General features: G+C 42.3%; 1 protein-coding gene across 2 annotated transcripts in view; it reads left to right on the forward strand.

Annotated features, from left to right (window-relative positions):
• The first annotated feature begins 5,706 nt into the window (after positions 1-5,706).
• Positions 5,707-18,370, forward strand: part of CSTF3 (cleavage stimulation factor subunit 3) — a 46,569-nt gene continuing 33,905 nt past the window's right edge. For both annotated transcript variants that reach the window (XM_058807982.1, XM_058807983.1), the window contains exons 1-3: positions 5,707-5,883; positions 13,678-13,779; positions 13,909-14,004. In XM_058807982.1, coding sequence (XP_058663965.1) covers positions 5,854-5,883; positions 13,678-13,779; positions 13,909-14,004 — 228 coding nt within the window. In that variant the 5' untranslated portion in view covers positions 5,707-5,853. The remainder of the gene's footprint in view (positions 5,884-13,677; positions 13,780-13,908; positions 14,005-18,370) is intronic.

Here is an 18,370-nt window from a genome sequence, read left to right on the forward strand (position 1 = left end):
CTTCAAAATTAGCTTTGGGAACAATAATGGCATTAGAGACATAAATGTGGCTTAAGGTAGGACACACAGCACAGTCACCATGGGTTTTGAAGGTGAGCTGAAGCAAGAGGTATCTTGTGGATCAGGAGGAGGGGGTGGTTACTATTCCATTACACAGGCATTTCCAGGACTTGTAGATCAAGTTTGCCTAAAATTAAGGAGATTTAAACAATCCCAAACTTTGGTTTCTTCCACATTGCTTCTAGGTTTCTGGGAGCTTGTGATGCACTTGAATCACACAAAGAAGCTTTGTTTCATAATAGAAGGAAACAAACTTAGAGGAAAGAAAGATTGATTCTTATGTAAACCCTTGTTTCCTGGAGCTGAGCTTTCAAGCAAAACATCAAACACTAAAGTTGCATAGCAACCTCCCCACCCCCATGACAGGTGGACCGGGTGGCCAGTTCCACCTTTCCTGTTTCTCCAGGCTGCACAAACACGGTGCTTGCACAGGTAGGATTTATGTGGGCAGGGTGAGCTTCCTGCCTGTGGACAACTTGTGTTTAGGAAAACAAGAGCTCTGCCCAAAACACCCCGAGGTGGAAACCTGTGATGTTCTGTGCTCATGTTCTCTAGTACATTATGAAAATGAACAGCATGTAATGTCTTATAAACTGACTCTTGCACATCATCTTATGATGATTGGATTATTCAGCTAAGTAGAAGGCATTTGAGTGCAAGCAACATTATGCTTAGATAGTCAATTATTTATTGTTAATCACTAGCATTTTTTGAAAGTACTATATCCACTAATCACAATGAACACTAAATTTTGTATCACTGGCTTTAAGTGAGAAATATCTGCAATCACCACTATGGTTTTTACAGGGCTTTGTCTGTGTATTTGCAACCAGAGTAAGCAAGCATACACTAGAAAACACCTGAGGCTAAATACTTGTATGCAAAAGCACAAAACCAATTACAAGTAAGTATGTTCTGCCCCACCTCATTTTGTTCTCCCTTTTATTTGTTGGATGATCTCTATGCTGCCTACTGGCAAGTTCCCTCTTTGATTTCCAATCATCCCTTGATGACTCTAGTTTTCTTCCTACTTTCTGCCCTTCTAATTAACTGTTAAAACCCTTACACCCAAAATGTGCCTGACTTTTTCCTAAAATAAGGTAAAGGAACTTAACTTTGCAAGCTGTGACTCGACAGCAGGATTCACAGAAAGACACTCGTGATATCCAACAGCAATGCGGCAGGAAAAAAATCCCATAATCCAGACATGAACCCCCCCGAGCTGGTGCCGTGCCGCTCTCCCCGCTGGGCAGGTGCCCGGTACGTGCAGCTCGTCCCCTCTCTGCGCTGGCCGAGCGGTGTTTGCCTGCCACCTCCCGGGTGAGTCACACAGGGACACGGGGCAACGCGCCAGTGCTCGCTAGGAGCATCTTAAGGACTTCCAAAATACTTAGGTTGCAGACACTCCGAAGTTTGAGAACATTGCAATCAGCGAACTGCGCTGCTGTTTGTGTGCAGTACCTCATCTTTCTCCCTTCATTTGGGCTCCAGTTTCATCCAGAATAGCGTTTTTCAGCTGGTTTTCTTTTGTTGTTGTTGTTGTTGTTGCTATTGGCTTGGTGGTTTTTGTTGTTTTGGTTCGGGATGTTCTGTGTGTTGGCTTTTTAAACCGTTGTGTTATTTGAGGTTTTCTAGATTTCTATTTTTTTTTCTGCCAATGAATTTGGCCCGGGCAGAGCTGGTGGGTATCAGCCCCTCTGATTTTCAGAGCCTTGGACACTGTTGCAGGAATGTCAGAGGACTGGCTGCTGGGCATGGGGGGTTGACTGTGCTCATCCTGGGGAGCTGATCTGCTCACAAAGCATTTAGGACATGTTAGACCCACTGTATGTACACTATAAAGGGTAAATATCTGACATACAGAAATATCTGACCACAAATCTCAAAGGAAAAAAACCAATGTAACCCTGCCCGTGAGGATACCCAGTTGTTGGCTTAAATAATTTACTGCACTATGTTCACTGCTTAGTGTTTCATGCTTAAAGTACAGCTGTAACCAGAGAGAGAGAGTTGCACACAAATTGAGCTTCAGATTTCATTTCATTATGGTAAATTTTCCCAAGAATCCACAAGGCAATATAAATAAACATTGATGAATACTAATAATGCTCCACAACAGCAAGAAGTGTTATAGGAAGGTAACAATTACTTGCACTGGGAAATAATTCTGCATTGAAAACAGAACAGGATTTGATTGACATGATGATTATTTATACTTTCCCTAGAAAACATTAAAAAGCCGCTAACAAAAAATAAGTGAGGCAACAATGTAATAAATAGCACTAAGTAATAGGCAATTCAAGCAAATGAATTGATGGTGAGGAGGTTAGAATTCAACCCCAAATTTTAACATCTTATTACACTATTAAAATACATTACTGGAACTATGTGATCTGCTGTAATTATTTTTTACTGATCACCCTAGCTGCTCACTGGTCCATTCAGCTCTGTTTTCTTGCTCATACGCTGGATTTCCAAACTCTTTTCAATCCTGTTGCTGCCTTCTCCTCCTCACCACCCAAATCCCCCCCCAGATGCTTCCTTCCTTCTTGGCTACAAAGCCCAGCAGTGCCACTGCAGAGCCCAAGAAAACAAACTCAGCAAAGCCTGTTTGGGTTTTGCCTCCTTCCTCATTTATACACTTGATTAGTCAGACACAGCTCGCTGGAGGTGAAATGGGGAGCAACACCAGTCTGGATTGATCCATCAGAAGGATTAATTTATTCATTCTTAATCATGACCTATGAGAACGTAAATTTAGGCTGCTTTCTCGTCTTTGGTTCACAGAATCCTCAGGGTGTTGTCACTTTAGAAGCACCAAAGGGGTGATTGTGGGCTCTGTAGGGCAGAAGTCTCAGCTGAGCAAACACCAGGCCCCAGCACGCTCCTGGCCAAGATCAAGGTGGGATCTCTCCGTTTCCAGGTCCTCACCTTCAACCTGTGTCCGAAATGCATCTCAGAGGAGGGGAGACAGCCCACAGCCTCCAGCAAGTGTGGTGACACTGGTGACAATCTTCAGCACCCTCTGCCCTCTGGTGGGATTCAGCACTGGCACACAGAAATTACCAGGGCAGCTCAAATCCGAGGGGCTAAAACTGTCCTTCCAGCACTGAGCAGACACAATCAACACAATTACATCTGTGACTGAATCCTTCTGAGAACTAGGTTGCAAACAATGTTTTTAGTGGGAACAAGGTTGCAAACAATGTTTTTAGTGGTTTTAGATTCACAGAACCCATGATTTCATAACTAGCTGCTAAAATGCCTTGGGAGGCAGGTATGCCAGGCCTGTTTGATAACCCCAACTCTCTGCAAGCAGCTTCCTTTCAAATTTGCTTTGCTTACAGCTCACCAAGATCCTGGCCTGGCAGCCTCTAAGGTTCAACATCTATCTAGGTTCTCATTTCCTTCCATTTCCAAGTCCCTGCAGGTACAGCAGCCTTTAATTCCTGAGCAGCTCTGGATTTTTGATTTGTGCCCCATTCCCTCCCAGAGCAGCATAACCCAGAGTTTCCTTGTTAATTCATGAAGTTCCACATCAGTGACTGAGCTGAGCATGAATCACAGCAGGCACCAACAACATCCTCCTGTCTGATATCACAAAGCTCAAGTGCAGCCCTGCCTGCAGCAGCCAGGCCTGTCATCATGTCCTGGCTGCCCCAGCTTCCTCAGGCTGGCGTTCACAACAAAATGGGGACCTGAAGAACCAGAAAAAAAAGAGATTCAGCCAGGCCAGGGAGGCAGCTGACACTCTGCAGCCCTGCAATGACACAAGTGTTGTCTAATTAGAAGTTTTCCCAGCACTGCTTCAAGTAATTGCTTTGAAGGAATCAGTTCCTGTGTAGGAAGTGGAAAAACATTACAGGAATGACTTGGAAAATTGCAGGGTTTTTGTAGTCCCTGTTCTCCAAGGGCCTACTATCAGCCAAGACACGTTTGTATTTCACTTTTGAAGAATCAAAGTTCTGAGAAATGTCACTGCACAATTAGTCAACTGACTCTCCACTCTCTGCTGCCTTTATTTTTCCCAGGTGAAGCTTCAGAAGGTTGCACATTATGTTTTCCTTATGTCCCATTGCCACACATTTCTGTGGTTTAAGACAGTGACTTCTGCAAGATGAGGCAGAAAAGAAACCCCAGCACTAACACCAAGTTCTTCATGTATTACACAATTTTAACATCACTTACACTGCTGTTGTGAAGGCAGCTAAATCACCTTGGTATGTGCCAAGCCTCCTCCCAGATTTTTTTTTAAATATAGCAGAGTTTCCCTGCACTGGCTGCCTCAAGGCTCTTTTCTCTGGCTGGTGGGTATTTTGTAAACAAAACTGTGAAAAATGTGTCTTTTGTGATTGGCTTTTGGCAAATATTCAAATGAATATTATATGTGTTGTGTTAGAAAGCAATGCTGTATTAATACTCTTAAGTACTGTGTTAAATATAGTTATAGGTTATAACAAAATGTTAAAATAGAAACTATGCTGTGTAGGATACTTTTTTTAAAGTAAGGACTTGCAGCGAGATAGCAGCCACGGGACACCTGAATCTTTCAGATAAAGAGAATTTATTGCTCCATTTTCAGAAGAAACGAACTTCTTCCCCCATGGAAGGCACTGTTAGGATTCGGAGGAAGCTGACGCTGATCAGACAGAATCCTGTATTTGAACGGAATTTATGCATCATGGATGGGATGTATGGATATGCAACAGGCTGTTGCTTTTAAGGGTTAATCCTTTGTTAACGGGTGTCCTTTTTCAGGCCCGTGCTGCCCAAAAAAAAGGTACCTGGAGGTCCGTAAGTCCTTGTCTCTATTGTCTCATATTGTCCTAATTCAAATTGTCCAAATCATTATTACTCTAATTGTAGTACTATTTTTATAGCCATTTTTATTCCTATTAAACTTTGAACATTTTAAAAACAAGTGATTGACACTTTCCACAAAAACTAAGTAGCTTTAGAGGAAGCTCCCTCCTGCGCCCTTGCCATCTTTAGTGACCGCGATCTCAGCCTGGGTTTTGAACTTGTCTCAATCAGCAGAAGCGCTTGTGAGGTGCAAGGGACGGCCCTGCGGCTGGCAGCCGCCTCTGGCGCTGCCTCAGCGAAGGCAAAGCGCCGGCAAGGAGCTGCTGGAAGTCTCCGAGCTCCCGCAGCTCCCTGCATCCCTCTGCGGGGTGCCATGAGCGCGGCTACAGCGGCTCCCGGGGCCACCCTCATGGCCGGGCCGGGCATCGCGGCTGCATCCTGCCCGTATGGGGCAGCAGCGGCTCCGGGGAGCCAGCTCTGTCCCCACGACGTGGAAAGAGAAGGAAGGGGCAGGGAAAGGGCAGGAAAAAGGAGAGGAAGAAGAGCGGGGAGAGAAGAGGAGCGGGAAGGGGAAGCGCCGCCTCAGCGCGCCTTCCCGGGCCCACCCTCATAGCCGAGCCGGGCATCGCCGCTCCATCCTGCCCGTATGGGGCAGCAGCGGCTCCGGGGAGCCAGCTCTGTCCCCACGACGTGGAAAGGGAAGGAAGGGCAGGAAAAAGGAGAGGAAGAGGAGGGGGGAGAGGAAGCGCCGCCTCAGCGCGGCCTCCCGCCCTCAGCGCGGCCCCGCCCCTTCCGGCCGCCCCCGCGCGCCGCGATGACGCACTTCCTCCCGCCAGCCCCGCTCCCCCGCCCCCGGGCCGGAGGTGCCGCCGCCATTTTGCCGCTCTCTCGCTGCCGCTCTCCGGGCGCGGCGGCTGCGGCCGGACGAGCGATTTTTAAGGAGCTTTAAGCCGCTCGGGGCCCCGCGCCCCAGCCCGCTTTGAACGCGCCATGTCCGGAGAGGGAACCGCCGGCGACCAGGTGAGGCGGGGCAGGGTGAGCGCAGGCCGCGCCCTGAGGGAGCGGGGCGGTGTGGGCTCGGTGAGGGCGGGCGTGCGGCGGGGCCCAGCGGAGCGCGGCCCTGAGCCCGGCCGGGCTCCCCTGCCCCGCTGGCCGTCGGAGGAGCTCCGTGTGCTCCGTAGGCGGGCGGGGAGCGGAGCTGGCCCGGCCCGGGCGGTGACGAGCCCGGAGCTCCGGCTCTCAGGCCCAGCCGGACAATGGGCGGCCCGGTCACGGTCCCGGTCCCGCTCGGCCGTGGCCGCTGAAGGCAGCGCACTCCGGGAGGGAATCGCAGCTCGGACGGGCTGTTTACAGAGGCAGCTTGCGGTGTTATGTAAAGCGAGCGTTGGCCGAACTCAGGCGTTTCGTGGAGAAGGCCTCCAACGACACCTCCAGAATAAAGCATTGCTAAAATACGCTCAATCCTTAAACTAGAAACGATAAACACGCGTTTGCTTGATAAAGGGTTTTCTTACAGTACAGCGCTCGTTTCGTTTAGTAGGGAGCTGAATTAAAGGCCCAGAAGTGCCAGCTCAGCATGAGGAAGAACTGCTTTAGGTTCAGCGTTGCAGAGCCCTGGATCGGCTGCCCAGGGAGGGCGCGGAATTTCCCTCTCTGGACGCATCCCAATCCCACCTGGACCCATTCCTGTGTCACCTACTCCAGCAGGTGACCTTGCCTGGGCAGCAGGGTTGGACTAGGGCATCTCCAGAGGTCCCTTCCAAACCTCATCCTTCTGGGATTCTGTGAAATAGCTGCAGTTTCAGCGGAGTTTGGTTGTTTTTTGTTGGTTTTGTTGGTTTTTTTTTGTTTCTTGGTTTTTTGTTTTTTTTTTTAATAGGCTAAAGTCCGTATTTACTCTAATCTCTTAATTTATAGAGAGCTACCGCAGTGTTGTATGTCACCTTTTTAAATCTAGTGTTACTATGAACGATTTCTGATTTACTGGCAGAGTTTCTCCAAAATGGCTTTTTTTAGTAGTTGGGATTATGTTTAAAATCTGTATCAGTTGGAGGGGTGGGGGTGAAAATTCCTGATTGAGGGAAGAATTATTGATAACAGCCACATGGGAAGAGTTATTGATAACAGCCACGTGTCTTAGCCTTTAGAAATACTTAAAATCAAGCTGATGCCTTAGTTGCTTCTTGAAGTGGCTTTTTCTTTGTAGAATGTTAGTTTCTTACCAAACTGGTGAATTTCTGTATGCCTGTGCCTTATACCCCTAAAGGATGGAGTGTCAATTTTATCTATAAGCTCACTATTTTGGTGGATGGGGTGGGTGTAGGAAATGTGATGCTCAGAGTGTAAAATACTCAGGATATGCCTGGTTAGGGTCATGCCCCAACATTCCCTGTGTGCTCCAGGCTGCTCAGTGTGCTTGGAGGTGCAGGATGGTTCCCTTCATCATGAGATGCCTGGCTGCAGAGAAGTAAGAATGTGCCACAGCAGAATGTTGTTAGTGCTGGTGTGTGGCATGTTGCAGGTTTCATCTCCCCACTCCAGAATGTTTTCAGGAATACTTTGATGTTTCATGGCTCAGTTAAGCTGTTTGTTAAAAGGGCACGTGTGTTTCTACAGCTTGTAAAGTGCTACTATTTAACTGCAGTCCTGCTGACTTTAGACTTTATATTCTTTTGCAAGGGAGGATTTGATAAGCGAAAGGTTGAGTTACTTGGTCTTTGGGCCATAATAAGGTTCCTTTTTTTTGCCCATTATTATTTCTGTGTTCATGTTGGGTGCACTTAGATTAAAAAACCTGCTCATTCATATAGGTTGGGTTAATTTTTATGTTTTTATTTCTACTGCTCCATCCTCCTGATGAAGGCTTGTGGATTCTGATTTGCTGCAGGGAGGAGCAGCAGAGCCTGGGGCACCCTCAGTGCAGCTGCTCTGGGCCAGCCTGGTGCTGGATGAAAGGCCTGGAGTTACCTGCACAGGGTTGTGGCTGTGCCTGCCTGTAGAAACTGGGGCTGGCGTTGCAACCTTAGGCCAGGCTGAGCTGCAGGGGCTGTTACTGTGTGACAGGAGCCTGACCTGTGTTTGGTAGCTCGTCTCCTCGTTATGTTACTGTGGAGCAAGCTGGAGCAGGAGGACGGAGAAAGGCAATGCAGCCACAACTCTTGGAGTGTATTTAAGTTCTTGCTCCGTGTTCTGTGCTGGGCCCAGATTAGTCCTGAAGAACCAGCTGGATCATGTGAGGACTTCAAATCCATCAGGCCTCTGCCAGATTTCTGCCGAGGCCTCATGGTGTTGAACAAAGCAGGATTTCCAGGGTCAGTCTCTGGAACAGCAAGCACTCGGCCTGTCTGTGTCACAGAAATGCACTTTTGTAGACTGAAGGGCTGCTGCATCTGCCACTGTTTGCCAGAAAATTCCATGGCAGGCTCTGCCCAGGGTTACAAAGAGCCCATGCTTGCACCTGTGCGTGTCTGGACATGTTTGTGCTCCTCTGTGTGCACATCCAGTTTCATGTCAGTCACGGTGCTTGTTTCATGGGCTTGGTGACAGAACCTCCATTCCCCACTTTATAAATGCTTGCCAGGCATCACCTGCGTCTGATGATCACATAACATTTGCTTTGCCCCTGCCTTAGTTACCTTCCAGTCTTTTAAGGTTACAACATGCATTTCACACTCCCAGTTAGAGTTTCGAAGATGCTACCCCAGTCTGAGATGCATTTTTAAGGTTACAACATGCATTTCACACTCCCAGTTAGAGTTTCTAAGATGCTACCCCAGTCTGAGATGCATTTTTTATGTTCCATGAATATGGATCTGTGGAAAAAAAAATGTCTGTATTGTCTCTGTGACTATAAAAATACCTCAAAACCAGTTTGTTCTGGTTTCTTCAGGTACTTTTGTCCCTTTTGATTCCTTCCTCTCTTTGTCATGTGTCTGTTTGATGTGGTACATCATGAAAGTTTCTGCATGCTAAAGACAGTAGTAAATGTTGTAAAGTTGCAGTTAACTTCAGTTTAATATTTTAAAAATAGATGTCACTGAGTGCAGTGCTGAAAGAAGACTTTCCTTGCAGGATTGTGTGGGTTTAACATCACAGGAGGAGCCATTCTAGAGAAAGCTCTTTAAGAGTAGACACAATAAGTGCAAGTATTGCTGAAGGAAAGCTCCTGAGTTTGTAATGCAGTGCTTTAATGACAATTTATTTACAACTGTGTAAAAACTGTCATTTAGGTGTATTCCAGAGTCAGTAAGTTCCAGGTATGCAAATAAGAAGTTCAAGTGAAAAATGTGTCAGTGCAACATTTGGGAAATAGTCCTGTGAGGGAAGAATGGTAATCATTACTAATCTAAAATTTCAATTTCTCTGGAGTTTTGAGCCCAGATGATGTTGGGATGGGGCAGTACTTACAAAAGTTCCTTTTTTGGTCAAGATGAATATCCTGGGCTCCAGCCTTAAAGGACACATTTTTTTTCCAAGTGGTTTAGTGTAGAATAGAAGAAATCAAGGCGTTAAAAACATTTCAGAAAGTGCAGGTTTTGCTAAGCTGAAACTACAGTTCCCCCAGTGAAGGGCTGTGTTACTGAGGAAAGGGTTTTAAAACTTGTTCTTCTCTGCACATGCAGCTTTAAATAAGCTTACAGGGGAAAAAGCCTTAGACTAAACCAACCTGTAAATTTAGCAAACTGAACAACTACCAATGCTTGTCAAGTTAATATAATGAATGTTAATATATTTGAAATTCCATTCACAGTTCGGGCTGTGCTGAAGTGTGCCAAACCAGCAAACTGGCTGTGTCTGAATGGCCAGAAAGCTCCTTTTGGCTGTTAAAGCAATTTGACTGAAGTAGCCATTACAATTCCTGCCTTTTTGTATCCAACAGCTCCTCCTGTGATGTTAAACCCACACAATCCTGCAAGAAAAATCTGCTTTGGTTTGTAGAAGTTCTTATTTCATCATTAGTGGTAGTTTTTAGAGCATCTTGAGCTGGCCACTCCCTGGATGTAGCAGGTGTTGTAAACACATTTATTTACTTTCCACTGCAGAGGATCCTTTTGTGGAAACAGGAGGATACCTTAAACTACTGGATGTATTTAGTTTTGCAAACAATATGAAGGTATTTAGGTATTTTCTTAGACACTTTGGTTGGAATCATGACGATTTATTTGAGAGGCTTGAGGAAACTGTTGATTTTAGGAATATAATATAAACCAAGAATATTCCCTTGGAGATGATTGATAAATAAGCAAATATTAAAAGTGGACTTTATTTCCTCTGGTTTTGTTCCCTCAGGCATCCTTTATGACTTCAGAATTGGATTTTGTGGAGTTGATGGATTTTGTGGGAAGGAACTACTAGATCCCTTCCTAGAAATGTGGGTTTAGGTCTCTTGAGATTTTGGAAAGATCTTTTTATACTTCTAGTATCTGTGAGACTTCAGTTCTATTGCTGTTTGGCAGTGTATAAATAATAAAAGGGTAGTTGTGAGCTGGACTAGGTGGTGGTAATCTGTAGAAAACCCTAAGAGCTAAAATAATTCCATGACCTTCAGAGAGTTGCTCATGGGATAGGATCCTGATGATGTAGAGATCTACTGCACAGAGTTAACAAAAGCAGAGGGAAAAAGGGTTTTTACAGTCTGTGTAAAAGAAAAGTTAAAGCCAAGACAAGTTAAAAGCCAGTATCCGGTTAGGTTCAGCTGGATGGTATTTCAGCTGGTCTAAGTTGAGGCTGCTGGAGTCCTGAATGGTTTTGTGTCCTTTTTGCTGCATCTGATCCTGAAACCAGGAGATTGAACCATTAGAAAGTTAATCCCTTTTCCAACAGGATTATTTTTCTGCTGATTTAACTCCCTGAAGTGGTTTGCTACAGGATGAGCTTCCCTGGAAATGCTTATCTAGGGGCAGGATAATGGCAGTGAACACCCAGGAATTCCATGGTCCCGGTTTGGATATTGGCTGTTGTGCAAGCACTACAGTGAGAAATACATAATTTCTGTGTGCCCTTGAACTGTGATAGCAGCAGCTGCAAGCACAAATTGCAGTTAACATCAACTCTCAAAACTGGGATCACGTTTTTCCTGCCTGTGCTTGAGAGTCAGGCTCGTGGTTCCATTTTGCTGTGTGTTGCTGTAGGTGTTGGTCCTCACAACGGGTGTTTGTTCACACACCCAGCTCTGGCAAAATGTCCAGGAAATCCCGAGTGTTGATTCCTGCAGGGTGTTAGGAGTGGTCATTTGGGAAGATGCAGTGAGGCCCCATGTGTGCTTTGCCTGCAGTGCAGTGTCCTGACGTGTCTGGAGGTGCACAGGGGACAGCACAGGGACTGTTCCCTGAGCTCACCTAAGGTACAGCAAGTGCAGGCAGTCCAGTTCAAAACTGACCCTCAGAGTTATTTTCCATTCTGTACACTGCCTGTCTTCTGTCTTCTACAGCTGAATGGAGAACTTTATCTGCTGCTGCTGAACAATTATTTACCAACTTAAAAAAATCAGTCCTTTTGATTTTCCAGTAAAATAATTGTGCTTCTTGCACAGTTTGATTCGTGTATCAAATACACAAAATTAATGTAGGATTACTGTGGTTGTGCATCTTATCCCCATCTGCTTTTGTCCTGAGCTCTTTCTGCCTTTCTGAGTTTGAGTTTATGACCCTGTATCTGCCTAGGTGAATGAAATTCCTGGAAGTCTTAACATGAGATGAATATTTTTGTGTCACCTGGAGAGATTTGAGGGAACACAATTTAGCTACTGATGTAATAGCTGAAAGGTGCCTCAGTGGCCCATTCTGTTTAATATTGTTTAAAAGTCAGTACTTAGAGGGCAGGACCTTGTGCTTTTGTAGGTGGGGTCCTTTTGTTGTAGCAGACATTAATGCTGCATCTGCCAGACCCTTCTGTCTCATGCACCCAGAATAATATATTTGAGACAAGTAAATTTCCCTCTGATGTTGGTGTATTTGAATTAATGCTTCATTGAATAAGCAGCATTTCAGTTTTGGGTCACCTGGAGGGGTAGCTTACAGAAATAGTTTTAAAATGCAGAAATTTCAGCTGCAGTGCTGCTTCTGGAAGCTGAATAATGTTTATGCATGTCAATTGGGAAGAAATAAAACCACCAGATCATTTTATAGTGTTTTACATCTTAAGCTTGTGTCAGTTGAACTACTACAGAATCCAAATTTCGATGGACTTAGGAATGTAAAACTATTCATATGGCAGTTTATAAATTTACTCTTTCAGAGTTGACAGCTTAGTGCTACTTTGATTTTTTAATCAAATTAATTCTAGAATAGTTTAATGTGGGATTTGATGTTTGCCTTCCAAGCTACCCTGCTTTGCATTAGTGTTAAGAATTGCTTGAAAAGTGAATCAAAAGAAGTAATGGTGTTTAGCCTCCTATAAAGCTCAGCTACTGATTTTTTTTCTTTTTCCTTTATTGTATATCTGCAATATCAGATATGTCCATTTAACAGTTCTGCAATATTTTTGAACCTTTTCCCATTTTATAAGTAGTTTTATTAAGTGATGTATTTAAAGGGATATGCTTTGGATTATATCCTGCTAGTGGGACTGACACAAAAACTGGTGATGCTGAAAAATATTCAGAACTAGTGTAGTTACCTTCTGCTTCTCATTTATTCAGAACTAGTGTAGCAAACTCCTTGAAATAATATTCTAGCAAATGACAGAATTTGGTTGTTTGTTTTTTTTTTTAGAATTTTCTGCAAGTTTTAGAATTTATTTTTTTTATAAATCAGACACACTGCACGGTACATTAGAGATGAATATTTTTAGTTATGTAGTGAAATTATAAAATTTCACCAGCAAGGTCTTACAGTGATGATTTAGGGGTTACTATTGTTACATCTCACAGAGGCAAGGATTTAGTTGGTGTGGTTTTTGTATTGCTCTTACCTGCCTAAAAATGAGCCAGGTTTTCAAAGTTAGTAACTGCTTTGGAGTACAGGTCAGAACAATATTTCAGGCTTAACTAATAAACTTCAGTTCATTTAGGGTTGTAACAAGCATGTATTTTAAGGGTGTCTGTATGTGATCTTCACACTGTAATTTTTTATTCTACTTGTGCTAACAGTTTTAGGTCTAGGAAAAAAAGCCTTGAAAATCATAAAGCAAGTTATTTCCAAAAGTGTTTGAAAGTAACGGCGTTAAAAAGTTTGCAGTCAGTTTGGTACAGCTTTTAGCCTGAGAAAAACCTTTTAAACTTCAATCAGAATGTCTGAGTGTTTTAAAAAAAAGGTGATGTTAGGGCCAAAACTACAGGAGAGCATCTGTAGGGTTGAGAGATCAGAAAGTGAGCAAAGGAATTGTGCTTGCGTAGTGTGTATGTGTTTCTGCTGAACATCATCTCCTGGTTTGCTTGTTAAACCTGTGGTACCCAATACTTCTGTTCTCCAAGTCCACAGTGACTCCTGGATAAACTGGCTTTGTTTGCCTGAGCTCTGTGATAGAAATAATGGGCTGAATTTACTTTTTACATCTTAAAGTTGCAGGTTGGTAAAAATGTTTAAAATTCATAGTGCAGTAAATATTCCAGCAAACTCAAATTTGTTTTCGTGTTTTAGAGACATTGAGTTGGTTTAGTCTAACATCTTGGTCGATGTCCATAACATGTAGAACTTGTGCTAAATGTGCATTATCTTCCTGGGACAACTTCTTTTCCAGCTGAATTCCAGTTTAGAAACTGCATTTTAAAATATTCCACTGTTGAAATGTTTTCTTTTGCTTGACTGTGTAGGTGGGACAGAACTTTTCAAACGCTGCTTGTGATCTCTTATGTCTTCTTTTTAATTTTTCTAGACTGCTGAATATGTCCCAGAAAAAGTGAAGAAAGCTGAAAAGAAACTAGAAGAAAATCCATATGACCTTGACGCTTGGAGCATTCTCATTCGAGAGGCACAGGTTTAGTGATATAGGATTACATTTCCTTATCTATGGTCCACTCACACTATTTGGTTCTGGAGTAAAATCAGCATATTCATTGACATGAATCATAATACTGTAAATGCTGTTTTGATTTTCAATTTTTAGAATCAGCCTATAGACAAAGCACGGAAGACCTATGAACGCCTTGTTGCCCAGTTCCCCAGTTCTGGCAGATTCTGGAAACTGTACATTGAAGCAGAGGTTAATATTTTTACATTTTTTCTTACATAACATTTAATAGGATTTTAAGTTTCTATTTTTATAAGCATGAATAAGATAGGCACATAATATCTAGGGGAAAGGGGATTTTAAATATGCCTTGCCTTTATTTTGTAAAATAGGTACAAAGGAATGATTAAAATGAATTCTAAAGTATTGGGTCTTTCATGAGTTGATGATTGTTGCATTATGGAATTGCAACAACATTAAAACTGTTTCAATGGTATTGGAGTGCTTTAGCCTTTTATTTGCTTGTCGTGTCAATTTATTGCCTCCCGTGTCATTTACTTAGAGAATTTTTTTTTATTTACACATACAAACTTATTTGAGTGACTTTCTCTGAATATTTGGTTCTGTTATTTATTTTTTTTTTTGCTTTCTTAGGGAATTGAATGTTTCTGTGAACAGTGTTTGCAGGGAGGGTGTGGGGATGGAAGCTAATTTCTGGAATGAAAATGCATTAGCCCAACTCAATAGCTTTTAAAAATCCCAACAAATTGTGATTGTTTCCATAACTGGGTAAGACTTATCACTAGGTGCATTGGTCAGTGAACTGTCTCTAATGACATGCCATGAAATTCCCTGTATAATCATGGGGGGGTGGTGGTGGTGTTCATTTTGGTTTGAGTCCTTTCTGTAGCTGGTATTTATTACTAATACACATGGTTTCTGTGGGCATCCTCTGGCTGCACATCTTCCTTGAGACAGATTTTCTATGTGCTAAACTTCAGGGGTGGGGACCTGTGTTCTGTAGATGAGAAATGAGCTCTCTTTTTCTTCCATTTGCTGTGAAATTTCATTGCATAGTTATCATATCTTATTTTACATTCAATTACTTATCCAGAAATGTCTGGCAGTAAATTTTGAAGATAGAGAAAATTGGGATCATGGGAATCGAGCAGAATTTTTTTATATTGCAGTTCATAGAAAGACGCTACAGTGCAAAATAGTGAGTGCCATCTGAATTGAATGCTACCAAATTAAATATCTGGAGTTTTCACTATCCTGTTTGTAGCAGTAGTTAGAATGTTGATGTTTATTCATGTTTGGGAGATTGCAAATGGGCTAACATAAAAATACAAGTTTTTCCTTTTCGAACCCTGCAGCCAAATCCATTAGTACACGAGTACCCTGAAATTTTTGCTACAGGTTCCAATTTTTAGAATCTAATCTTATTTCATCATTTCATTAAGTTGCCTGATTTCTGCACTTTTTTAAAACCTTTACCTTTGTCATGCCTCAAATTCAGGGGTTGAGCAAGGCCATTTCAGAAAGCCAGTACCACACTGTGCATCCTTCAGCAGAAAGTCCTGTTGTCAGTGTAAAGCTCCCTGTCTTAAACCACGTTCAGAGATGAACTGACAGACATCACCTCCCCTAATTTATAATTAAGACTATTTAGAAACCTTAACAGTGGCAAACTTGGAAGAGTCTAGGGCAGAGTTTTTTACCTGTTCCATCAAGGAGAGCAGATCAGCACCTCAGCAGTTAGGGGTACCAGGGAACACAAGGTAACTCTGAGAGGGAAAGAATTATCATAACCTTCACTAGTTCTTGTGTATGTGCTTATTAATACACTTCAAATATTAGAGAAATGGAATATAGAGTTCTGTAGTTCAAAATAAAAATAGGAACTGTGGATTTCTGGTAGAGGCTACAGCTGAAGAGGGTTGTATTTGAAAGAAATGTAAGAAGGTAGTTTTCTTTTTATCTTTTATCTTAACAGCCAAATTTTTAAAATCCCAGTTATTACTTAATTTTCAACTTTCCTGTTTACAGTGACATGTTCCAACTGACAGTGGCCAATTTCCAAACAAAGCAATATGCTTTTCTCTGGTTTTTTAAAGCATATGTGAGCATACATAGCTGTAAGTTGAAATAACTTACTTCGAAATTCCTCTCTAAAAACAGATATGCTCACACAATTGGGCACCATTGTCAGTGTTGTTTTCAGTTGCATATCATTTGTGCAGTCCATCTGGGTGAATTCAAATCAAAATGCTTTATCAAATGTTCTTTAAACCCAGTGGTTAAATTAAAGACTTCAGTTAATTTTTGAAGGCTGAGTGGAGGAATTCTGTTCAGGCTTCTTTTTATTGCAGCCTTAAGTTGTGCAAGGAATATGAGGAAAGTATTTTCAAAAGCTCTTTTCCTTGGCAATTTCAGTAGTCTCCTCCTGCTAGAAAACTTTTCTTGGGCTGTTTAGAAGTATATAACTTTCTAGCCATGACTTAGTAAAATAAACCCGTGGTAGATCTGCAGCACTGCTTTCAATTTACTTTTGCTGCCTCATTATTGAAATCTGAAACTTGTAAAATCTTCAGTCATCTGTTACCTGCATTTCCTCTGATGTCAAAAAAGGATTTTACTCTTTAACATGAAAACGTTTTCTCTTTGCATCCCAGAAAGACAGAAAGGGGGAGGGAAGTGGGGGTTCTTTTCTGCCAGGTTGTCTTTCACTAGAGAATTTTGCCCTCTGCAAGACATAAATCAGAGCTGAAAAATGTTCCTTAGTTGTGATGTATTGCAAGATGAGCCAGGGTGAGGGTTATGAAAAGGGCCTTACAAAAAAGAAATTAGCCCTTAAACAGCTGTACTCTCAAAGTTGTTAGAAGGCTTCAAATTCCCCTTTGTCTGTCTTAACAAATGTGTTCTCTTTAGTCACTTCCAGTCTTCAGTAGGAATTGTTGATAAACTATCTGCACAAAAAGTGCATGTGCCAGTTCTTTCTGTAATGTATAACTTGTAAGTGCAGGCCTTGCTGCTGTGATTGCCTCTGGGTTTTATGGCTGTGTTTGTTCAGCTTGCTGACTGTTGTGCTTTCTGTGTGTGACTGTGTTCCCTGGTGGAATATAGTGGGGAGCAGTGCTCAGCACTCAGTGTTCATCCAGCTCACCACACCTGGTACACAGAGCATGCTCAAGTAACCAAATACTTCACATTGAGCATTTTGTGTGCCAAGCACTGGTTTAGATGCTCTGCTCTCTGCATTGTGACTGGTTAGGTAGGCAGTAGAACATGGAGATTAGTTAGGAAGAGCATGCTTTGAGTTTGTTAATGGGAATTACATTATTAAAGTTGAAATTGTTGAAACAAGTTTGGATTCTTGCACTGGTTCTTATTTCTTCTGACCTTCAAAGAAGAATTGCAGGACTTAGAAATGATATAAGTGGATGAAACAACTCCCAGTTCACAGCTGGTTTTGGGTCATAATATTTGAACATCTAAGTAGAGTTTTGGATTTGATAAGTGTTTAAGCAAGCAAAATAGTGAACTTGATAAACTGCATCTCTTAAAATTTAGGAAGTGGAACAGTAGTGCTATTCTTCCCAAACTCTTATTTTCTCTAGCTACTTGAAGCACACTTTTCTTCTGATAACCTTTCTCATAAAAACCTCCTCTCAGAAACTTGACTCTGTTGAATGGCAGTTGTATAAAGGAGTGCCTAAGTGTCAGCCCCACTGTGCCATAACATTAAATCCATAGATCACACGCTCTGGACTCTAGCCTGCTCTGCTGATGTGCTGTGTCTCCCTGGGTAAGTTATTTAACCTGTTCTTTAACAGATACCTACCTACCTCACAGGGTTGTTGTGAGGCTGCTCTAGTGATTAAAGTGCTTTTGGCACCTGCCTAAAAGGTGCTACAGAAATGTGCAAATAAATCCAGTTTAATACCCTGTGATCCCATAGGCCCACCTGTCTGTTGCTGTTTCCTTTGTCACTTTGATTGAACCATCTTTTAGATACAGAAAGACCTGATAATGCTTTTCATGCTCATGAAAGAACATTTACTTTACCAGTCTCCTAAATACTTCAGTAGTTCTGAAGCTTTTGAAGTTGCCTTTTTTTCCTCTGCTAGTTTCCTTTGAGAAATCACCAGGTTGAAAATCTTCTTAGGCACATTTATTAAACTGTATTCACATACTTTCAACATTTTTTTTTTATGATTAAAGAATTTTTAATTCTAGTTACTCTGAATGGAAACTTTCCTCTGTAATTGTCCTGAATGCTTCAGGCCAGTTCACACCACAGCCTTTACCTTTATATCCTGGTCACTTTGAACATTGTTAATAGGGGTTGAAAGGTTGCCATCATTAAAGACATAAAAATCAGATCCAGAAAACAGTTGTGACAAGTAGCCCAAGTCTAGAAACAATAAATACAAAGCTGGTAACACACATGTAAAAGGTTTGGCTGTTAATATGTATTTTTTTGTCTTGAGAATTTTGCAAGACTCCTGTGTTATTGCTTGTCCTAAAGAAATGCAACCAGATAAATTTGTTTAGATAACTTCTATTTCATATGGACATTTTGAATTTTAAATGTCTTGGTAACAAACAGATGCTG

This window comes from Ammospiza caudacuta, chromosome 6, assembly GCF_027887145.1.
Source record: "Ammospiza caudacuta isolate bAmmCau1 chromosome 6, bAmmCau1.pri, whole genome shotgun sequence".
NCBI classification, from domain to species: domain Eukaryota; kingdom Metazoa; phylum Chordata; class Aves; order Passeriformes; family Passerellidae; genus Ammospiza; species Ammospiza caudacuta.